This window comes from Pleuronectes platessa, chromosome 3 (genome assembly GCF_947347685.1).
Source record: "Pleuronectes platessa chromosome 3, fPlePla1.1, whole genome shotgun sequence".
Lineage (NCBI taxonomy): Eukaryota > Metazoa > Chordata > Actinopteri > Pleuronectiformes > Pleuronectidae > Pleuronectes > Pleuronectes platessa.
The window spans coordinates 1,285,772-1,295,709 of NC_070628.1; the positions used below are offsets into that span (position 1 = coordinate 1,285,772).

General features: G+C 44.2%; 1 protein-coding gene across 3 annotated transcripts in view; it reads right to left on the reverse strand.

Annotated features, from left to right (window-relative positions):
• The window catches only part of LOC128429766 (equilibrative nucleoside transporter 1), a 9,055-nt gene extending 910 nt beyond the window's left edge, over positions 1-8,145 (reverse strand). The window contains exons 1-13 of one of the 3 annotated variants that reach the window (XM_053415551.1): positions 8,008-8,145; positions 7,781-7,869; positions 7,296-7,652; positions 6,150-6,282; positions 5,019-5,100; positions 4,753-4,922; positions 3,967-4,106; positions 2,526-2,660; positions 2,314-2,411; positions 1,620-1,698; positions 1,439-1,500; positions 1,177-1,285; positions 1,009-1,094 (exon numbers count right to left, since the gene is read on the reverse strand). In XM_053415551.1, the coding sequence (XP_053271526.1) occupies positions 1,009-1,094; positions 1,177-1,285; positions 1,439-1,500; positions 1,620-1,698; positions 2,314-2,411; positions 2,526-2,660; positions 3,967-4,106; positions 4,753-4,922; positions 5,019-5,100; positions 6,150-6,178 (990 nt within the window). In that variant the 5' untranslated portion in view covers positions 6,179-6,282; positions 7,296-7,652; positions 7,781-7,869; positions 8,008-8,145. Of the gene's footprint in view, positions 1-1,008; positions 1,095-1,176; positions 1,286-1,438; positions 1,501-1,619; positions 1,699-2,313; positions 2,412-2,525; positions 2,661-3,966; positions 4,107-4,752; positions 4,923-5,018; positions 5,101-6,149; positions 6,303-7,295; positions 7,653-7,780; positions 7,870-8,007 lie in introns of all 3 variants that reach the window. The other 2 variants (XM_053415567.1, XM_053415558.1) reach the window with 2 other exon arrangements.
• Positions 8,146-9,938: the final 1,793 nt, after the last annotated feature.

Consider the following 9,938-nt stretch of genomic DNA (forward strand, 5'->3'; position numbering starts at 1 on the left):
AGACTGTATGAACCGGGTGGAGACGGGTCAGACACAGAGGACAGACTGTATGAACCGGGTGGAGATAGAGGTCAGACACAGAGGACAGACTGTATGAACCGGGTGGAGACAGAGATCAGACACAGAGGACAGACTGTATGAACCGGGTGGAGTAGGGTCAGACACAGAGGACAGACTGTATGAACCGGGTGGAGCCAGAGGTCAGACACAGAGGACCGACTGTATGAACCGGGTGGAGACGGGTCAGACACAGAGGACAGACTGTATGAACCAGGTGGAGACGGGTCAGACACAGAGGACCGACTGTATGAACCGGGTGGAGACTGAGGTCAGACACAGAGGACAGACTGTATGAACCGGGTGGAGACGGGTCAGACACAGAGGACAGACTGTATGAACCGGGTGGAGACTGAGGTCAGACACAGAGGACAGACTGTATGTACCAGGTGGAGACGGGTCAGACACAGAGGACAGACTGTATGAACCGGGTGGAGCCAGAGGTCAGACACAGAGGACCGACTGTATGAACCGGGTGGAGACGGGTCAGACACAGAGGACAGACTGTATGAACCAGGTGGAGACGGGTCAGACACAGAGGACCGACTGTATGAACCGGGTGGAGACTGAGGTCAGACACAGAGGACAGACTGTATGAACCGGGTGGAGACGGGTCAGACACAGAGGACAGAATGTATGAACCAGGTGGAGACGGGTCAGACACAGAGGACAGACTGTATGAACCGGGTGGAGCCAGAGGTCAGATACAGAGGACAGACTGTATGAACCGGGTGGAGATAGAGGTCAGATACAGAGGCGGACTGTATGAACCGGGTGGAGATAGAGGTCATACACAGAGGACAGACTGTATGAACCGGGTGGAGAGAGAGGTCAGACACAGAGGACAGACTGTATGAACCGGGTGGAGACGGGTCAGACACAGAGGACAGACTGTATGAACCGGGTGGAGACAGAGGACGTGTAGGTGCGTTTGTTGTCTCTGAAACTCACCCACAGGCAGACAGCTGTTAAGCTCCTCCCACTCCAGTCACACAGATTAAAGAGCAGGAAACAGCAGACAGGTATAAAGTACCGGCCTAAAAAACGAACACTGAGTTAGAAAACGTTTTTTAAATCGACTGACAAACAACAACAATAAACAACAACGTGTGAACTGACCCCAGGATTCTCCAATGTCCAGCGTGGAGCTGGTGTCGGCCGTGATGGCGGGAAAAGTGCCGATGGTGACGGTGAAGGTGAAACAGACAGAGAGAGCCAGCAGCCAGAGCTGAAGGTCAAAGGTCATTCATGACGGGGACGTGTTAATGTCATGAACAAAAAGGTTTTTTCTAAACAACGAAAACAGACTCATCGTCAATCTGATGATCGATCATCGATTGAATCAATGATTTGAATTGATTCAGATTTTTCTGTCTTTGACCTTTTTAAATATTTTCATCATGGAGATGTTTTGAGTTTCAGAAGCTGCTTCCTGTTTCCTGTCTGCAGAGGAAGAAGATTCACATGTTAGATGTACATGTACATGTATGTGTACAGTTACATGTATGTGTACAGTTACATGTATGTGTACAGTTACATGGATGTGTTGTGTGTATTTGAACCTTCGCTCATCAGATTCACTGAGTTCTCGTCGTCCATTCTCTGTTTCTTGTTTTTTTCTTGATAAAACTGGAAAAACTCCTGAAACACAAACATGAAAAAATAAAGAAATCAAACAAAATCCTGCTCCAGGTAATAAACTCGACATTCTACGAGTTTCCGATGGTTTTCTGCAGATTGTTAACGTTGAACTGAAACGTTCGATTTGGCTGCGGTCAGCGTGTCTGAGCGATGAGCTGAGGGGTCAGCTGTCATCTCTCTGTACGCTGCTGCTGATTGTAGATCTTTGTCTCTTTATAAGATCATATGACACAAATTAAATCTGTGAACGACGACTTCACAACACAACATTACAAACACATGTCAACAACACACATTGAAGTGTAGGTGTAAACAATCAAAATGCGTCACAAACTGTTTTATTATCAATATAATAATTGATATCACAGGTATCTGCCAGCCAATCACAGCTCATCTTTCTCAGGAAATAAAGTTAGTTGTTTGTCATGTGACTCAGGTGTGTACAGAGGGATGTGATGTAATCTAATCTGACCCTTTAGTTATGACCTCACGTCCTTTGTTCAGCTGACCTTTGTTTTGATTAGGTTGTCATGTGGTTGTGTGTGTGTGTGTGTGTGTGTGTGTGTGTGTGTGTGTGTGTGTGTGTGTGTGTGTGTGTTTGTGTGTGTGTCTTACCAGTTTCGGCAGCAGGACATATGAGAGGAGTGAAACTAAAATGACGACACAGGCGGTGATGAAATAACCGAACGCTGCGTCATGAAGTTCGGCTCCACCTACAGGGGAGGGGGGGTTATGATATCACACTTTACATCATTAACACAAACTAAATAATTATTTAATAGACATAAACGATTGATTGTAATTTATTGACAAGTTATTTGTCCGACTTGCGATGGAGCAGATCATGGCGAAGGCAGCGAAGGTTCCAGCGAGTCCCTGACCGCTCATGATCGGAGTCGTGTACGAAGCTGGAAGCAAAGCGGCCATTCCAAACAGACTGCCCTGCAGCACGGCCCCGAAGGCTGTAAACAAACAAACAAACAAACAAACAGATCAACAGACTGCCCTGCAGCACGGCCCCGAAGGCTGTAAACAAACAAACAAACAAACAGATCAACAGACTGCCCTGCAGCACGGCCCCGAAGGCTGTAAACAAACAAACAAACAAACAAACAGATCAACAGACTGCCCTGCAGCACGGCCCCGAAGGCTGTAAACAAACAAACAAACAAACAAACAGATCAACAGACTGCCCTGCAGCACGGCCCCGAAGGCTGTAAACAAACAAACAAACAAACAAACAGATCAACAGACTGCCCTGCAGCACGGCCCCGAAGGCTGTAAACAAACAAACAAACAAACAAACAGATCAACAGACTGCCCTGCAGCACGGCCCCGAAGGCTGTAAACAAACAAACAAACAAACAAACAGATCAACAGACTGCCCTGCAGCACGGCCCGAAGGCTGTAAACAAACAAACAAACAAACAGATCAACAGACTGCCCTGCAGCACGGCCCCGAAGGCTGTAAACAAACAAACAAACAGATCAACAGACTGCCCTGCAGCACGGCCCGAAGGCTGTAAACAAACAAACAAACAAACAAAAAGATCAACAGACTGCCCTGCAGCACAGCCCCGAAGGCTGTAAACAAACAAACAAACAAACAAACAGATCAACAGACTGCCCTGCAGCACGGCCCCGAAGGCTGTAAACAAACAAACAAACAAACAAACAGATCAACAGACTGCCCTGCAGCACGGCCCCGAAGGCTGTAAACAAACAAACAAACAGATCAACAGACTGCCCTGCAGCACGGCCCGAAGGCTGTAAACAAACAAACAAACAAACAAAAAGATCAACAGACTGCCCTGCAGCACAGCCCCGAAGGCTGTAAACAAACAAACAAACAAACAAACAGATCAACAGACTGCCCTGCAGCACGGCCCCGAAGGCTGTAAACAAACAAACAAACAAACAAACAGATCAACAGACTGCCCTGCAGCACGGCCCCGAAGGCTGTAAACAAACAAACAAACAAACAGATCAACAGACTGCCCTGCAGCACGGCCCCGAAGGCTGTAAACAAACAAACAAACAAACAAACAGATCAACAGACTGCCCTGCAGCACGGCCCCGAAGGCTGTAAACAAACAAACAAACAAACAGATCAACAGACTGCCCTGCAGCACGGCCCCGAAGGCTGTAAACAAACAAACAAACAAACAAACAGACTGCCCTGCAGCGTGGCCCTGACGCCTGTACTACCAAACGATTTGTACTTATCGAGTCCCTTCAGGTTTAGTTGAGGTAAACAAACCGACTCACAGTTGATGATGACGATCTTCACCATGGTCACAGAGAAGAAGGTGAGCGGCTCCAGAGGAACTTTGACGAGGATGGCGGTGGCGATGAAGACGACCATGATGACGAGCAGACTGCCCATCACACGCACTCGCTGAGAGACACTGAACCGAGAAGAAGATCAAGAATCGACTCAGGATCGAAATAAACTGTCAAACTACATAATAATGAAAACTGTGGAACAAACACAGAAAAATATACAAAAAAACATCAAACAAAATACTAGGTCCAAAAACCACGTCGATCCTTGAATGCTAATTGCTCATTACAGTCCATGCTATCAGTTGCAGATCAGTAGGTGGCGCTATGACCCTGAGGAAATATTGACACATAGAGCTGTTCAGGCTTGGACTCTGATCATGTGACATGTAAAGATGTAGAAAACGGCCAAAATGGCCCCTAAATCCAAAATGGCGGGCTTCCTGTTGCCTTTTTCCAATTGCACCTCTAGACTGTTGGTCTGGTCATGATACATCTGGGCTACGATTTTTGTGAAGATCAGTGAAAGCTAACTGAGGGACTTTTCCTTAGATGGCGCTGTTGAGCCATTTTGCCACGCCCAGTTAAAATTACTCCAGAATACAAATACTTTTTTGGTATTTGAATTTCCTGCAAAATTTTGTATGGATTTGAGCGGCTAGGCCCTGACAAAGCCCATAAGGGAAATAAAATTCCTTCGAAACGCAATCGGAGTTGTTCGGACGCTAATAATCACAACACAAATAAACCCAGAGGATAAACGAGGCTCACATCGTGTGCAGGAAGGAGTTGAGGCAGGTGAAGAGCAGCAGCGGCAGCATGGCGCACAGCGTCATCACGTTGTTGAATTTCGCCTCCAGAATACTGCGATGTTCACCTGCCGCCTCTGTCTGATTGGCTGAGGCCTCGACCAATGGGTCCTTCAGACGGCTGGTGAAGTACTGAAGACACAGGAGACACATCGTTAAAATACAAACTCACTCAATGTTCATCAGTGACAAGGTCATTAACAGGACAGACAGGAAGTGATGTCATACCACGGTCGCAGTCATGAAGAAGTTCCATGGCAACAGTGTCCCCAAACCGAGAAGGAAGAAGATCAACCACACTCCGAAATACCTTTCAAAATAAAAGTTTAGTAACATTTTATTGTGTAAGCAGCAGACTTCAGTTGAGCACAAACCATCGGCAAAGTCAAACAACCTGAAACCTCTGTCTCCTTCTTAAAATATAAAAATATTTCATATCTCAAGCCCACAGAAACACACTCTGCAGCACTGGACTGGTTAACCAGAAAAGAACAGAACCCTGGTGGAGGAAGGAGGGATGAGGAAGGAGGGATGAGGAAGGAGGGATGAGGGATGAAGGATGAGGGATGAGGGATGAGGAAGGTGGGATGAGGAAGGAGGGATGAGGGATGAGGGATGAGGGATGAGGAAGGAGGGATGAGGGATGAGGGATGAGGGATGAGGGATAAGGGATGAGGGATGAGGGATGAGGGATGAGGGATGAGGAAGGAGGGATGAGGGATAAGGGATGAGGGATGAGGAAGGAGGGATGAGGGATGAGGGATGAGGGATGAGGGATGAGGGATGAGGGATGAGGAAGGAGGGATGAGGGATGAGGGATGAGGGATGAGGAAGGAGGGATGAGGAAGGAGGGATGAGGGATGAAGGATGAGGGATGAGGGATGAGGAAGGTGGGATGAGGAAGGAGGGATGAGGGATGAGGGATGAGGGATGAGGAAGGAGGGATGAGGGATGAGGGATGAGGGATGAGGGATAAGGGATGAGGGATGAGGGATGAGGGATGAGGGATGAGGAAGGAGGGATGAGGGATAAGGGATGAGGGATGAGGAAGGAGGGATGAGGGATGAGGGATGAGGGATGAGGGATGAGGGATGAGGAAGGAGGGATGAGGGATGAGGGATGAGGGATGAGGGATGAGGGATGAGGAAGGAGGGATGAGGGATGAGGGATGAGGAAGGAGGGATGAGGGATGAGGGATGAGGGATGAGGAATGAGGGATGAGGGATTAGGGATGAGTGGGCTTCACTTTGAGGCTTCGGCTCCTGAACCTAAGTTAACTTCATGTATTTATATTTACAGGTGATACTTGTTTTTCTGTGTTTGAACAGAACAATGTAAATATACAGCAAATAAACTCACTTGTCTTTGGGTGAGCTGATCTTTCTCATTTTCTACTGATGAACGGATGAGGTGTTGAGGTGATGGAGGAGGGATGGAGGGATGATGGAGGGATGAAGGAGGGATGATGGAGGGATGATGATGGAGTGAAATCCTGTCCAACAAGTGTAAAAACTGCTCAATGTGACAGAATAAAGATTTTAAAAGGTGGAAAAAACACTGATCAGGAAATAGAATGATGATCAATGAATAAACAAAGATCAGTGTTTATAAAAGCAGAACAAGTTTCTTTTTGTTTTTATAATTCTCTTTACTGAGCAGAAATATTGAGCTTTTATTCTGAAAAGTTAACATTTTGTGTCAAGTGTGTAATAATAATATAATATAATTTAATATAATTTAATATAATTTACTATAATTTAATATAATTTAATATAATTTAATATAATATAATATACTATACTATACTATACATACTATAATATAATATAATATAATATAATATAATATCATTTCATATAATATAATATAATATAATTTAATTTAATATAATATAATATAACATAATATAATATAATATAATTTAATTTAATTTAATTTAATTTAATATAATATACTATACTATACTATACTATACTATAATATAATATAATATAATATAATATCATTTAATATAATATAATATAATTTAATTTAATATAACATAATATAATATAATATGATTTAATTTAATTTAATTTAATTTAATATAACACAATATAATATAATGAGCCAACACAACATTACAAACACACACCTTTACATTGATCTGGTCTGACAACAACTCAACTCTGGAATCGAACACCCGGCACTTTCAAACCAGATGTTAAATGTTCCTGATGAATGAGTGGCCCTGAACGCATCATCTGCTGTGTCCACGCAAACATGGAAACTCAGATGATTGTGATGTTTGTGTTGACAATGTGTGTTGTCTCGTCTGGAGGATGTGAAACTCACTGAGCTGCTGAACTCAACTCATGACTCAGCAACACAACACTAAGTCAAAGCAGTTTTTTCAGAAGTCAAACAAACTAATTCCTAAGATAAAGACAATAAAGACACAAATCTTTTTCAGAGGATTAATAATCCATCAGAATGAAAGTGAAGAAAGGAGCTGCAGTTATTCACCTTCAGTGCTTGAGGAGGACGACAGGTTGTTCTCTCAGTGGTTGAGTCCAGCAGCTTCCAGACGGATAGTTTGCAAAGTTTTCTTTTCCCAGAGTCCAATGAGGAGTCTTCTCTCGGGTGTTCTGTCAGCTGTGCCTCTTCAATCAGGACCAGTTTGATTCTGTGTCTCTGGGACAGTTCCGTTTGTCAGTTTGTGTCTCGAGCTGATTGTGAAATCCTTCACGTTTCAAACTCTTCCCTCTGTCAGATTCTTCCTCCTTTACCCAGTGCCTTCGTGCAGTGTCAGCAGAATCACTACTTCAGCTTCAGTGACCTTTGACCCCTGATATCAGTTCAGTGGACTTTGTTTCTGTGATACTGTCGACAAAGTGATAACAGAGCACAGCAACAGCAGTTTATAGTAAGAGGAGGAACTGAAATGAGTGTGAAACTGTTTTTCAGGTTTAAATGTCATTAAGCAGATTTAATAGATAGAGCTGCTTCACTTCAGACACATCTCACTTCATGAAACTGTTGCAGACTCTGGACCACGGCTCCAGAACTGGATCCAAACTTTCTCTTTTGTCCTTTTTCTCTAAATTATATAAAAGAAGATGTCTGTGATTTTAACTTTTACATATTTATTGTTATGTTTTTTAGGATTAGGGGTAGCCAATCACAAACCAGTTTAGTCAACACTACTTCATGTTTCCTATGGAATCTGTGAACTTACCTTCGAGGTTCTTTAAGTTTCAAGAGGTTTATTGTTATAGTGAAACCATCACGAGCCATTTCTCCCTCTAGGCCCCAAACAGGAGCCTGGTTGGCTTCCTCTCACCAAGCTGAGCACATCTGGGGCTGAGTGGGTCATCCTATCAGCAAACATTAAGTCACTAAGCAAACATCACCTCATGGTGGCGCCAGAGAAGAGGTCTGAATCTGAATCCATACTCCGTGCTCAGCCTGTCTGGATATTTTCACCTGAAAACTCAGACTTGTCTTTATGCAGCAATTTGACCTTTTCCCTCTGACGGGTGACCAGTGACCTCTAACCTCTAGCCCCTTGACCTGCAGGATCGGATTAGTACAACCAGAGCTGTGTCTCAGCTGCTGCACCGTCAAACAGGAATGAGTCAGTCTGTCCCAGGAGGCTCAGTGACCCCTGGGACAGGTTGGGCCAGGAAGAATCCACCTGTAGGAACCTTTGTTTCTCAGGGATGGAAGGAGCCTTGTGATGCAATCAGCCTTTAGATGCAGCCTCTGAAGGATGTGACCCCTGAACTCAGAAATGGTGCAGGTGTGAAGTGGAGAACGAAGATGCTGCACACATTTAGAAAAAGCAGGAACATGATCTGCTCCGACTTTTCATCCCTGATCAACTTAAGCAGCTGCTTCAGTGTTTTCATCAATAATTCAGAGATGAAATGATTTCAGAAGCATCTGAACGACTGTGGAGGCTCCGCCCTCCTGCACAACATCTGACCACGCACACAAACATCTTCCTCTGCAACACAAAGACTCATCTGTCGCTGGCGTGAAATGAAATTGAACTTTTGTCCGGCGAACAGAACACAGCTTCTGTTTTCATCGCTGTGTTGATGTGTGACACACATTAGCCAATCACAGTCCAGCCTGAGACCGGGTTGAGAGTACAGTGTGTGTATGATATCTGCAGCTCATATTATCAGTCCTGAAGGTGGAATAGAGTCAGGGTGACTGGAGCGTCACCAGATATCACTGAACCACACTTTAACATCCATGTGTCCAGGCAGATTGTAATCTGATTACACCAGGCAACACACCGGAAATGAGTTGGAACCTCCTCCACAGTGTCAGAGATGACTTCTCCATCTTAAAAAAAGAAATGTGCCAGAATAACAACATGAACTGAAGAAGGTGAGGACCTGTCCCCTCGATGGACGGCGTCCTGTGTGAGACAGAAGCTGATTGGCTCCTGTCCCACACAGTTCCATCAGGGCAGACTGGCTCCACTCAAATACCTCAGGTAGGAACTCTGCCATCTGAAGGCTCTATGAGACAATCCCTGATCTCTGGTTATGACGTCATAACAGTCTGTGCAGTACTGATCGTGGGGTGGAGTCGAGTTACTGAGGTCCCGCCCATACACAAGCTTGACCAATACTGAGTCAGTCTCAGCTGTCAATCATCACGTCTCAGCCAGTTCTCAGATCATCAAATAACTAATAAAAACCAAACTGATCAGAAACACTTGAGCAAACATCAGAGAGGTAAGAACGAGCTGAGACTGAAACATCTTTACAAACATTTATTTAACGTCTCCTTTGATTTTAGAAGATAAAACAAAGAGAATGTGTTGAAATAAATCATAAAATATTTAAACAACAAAAAGAAAATGTCTAGGAAAATAAATTAACCCAGAATATATAACATCTTCTTATTGAATGTTTAGACTTCTCATATTAGTATAGAACCAAACAAAAGAATTTAAGAGTTCAACACAAAATCTCAGAAAGAAGAATATTTCACATAATCTGCTCCTCTTTCACAAGATATCAATTAACTTAATAATATAATCAAATATTAACCGTTAGCATTAGCTGTGGATGCTAGCGGTTCGCTAAGCAGGGGGCGGGGCCTGGACTCAGTATATAGTAGCGCGCGGCTCGTGTGACGTCAGAGCGG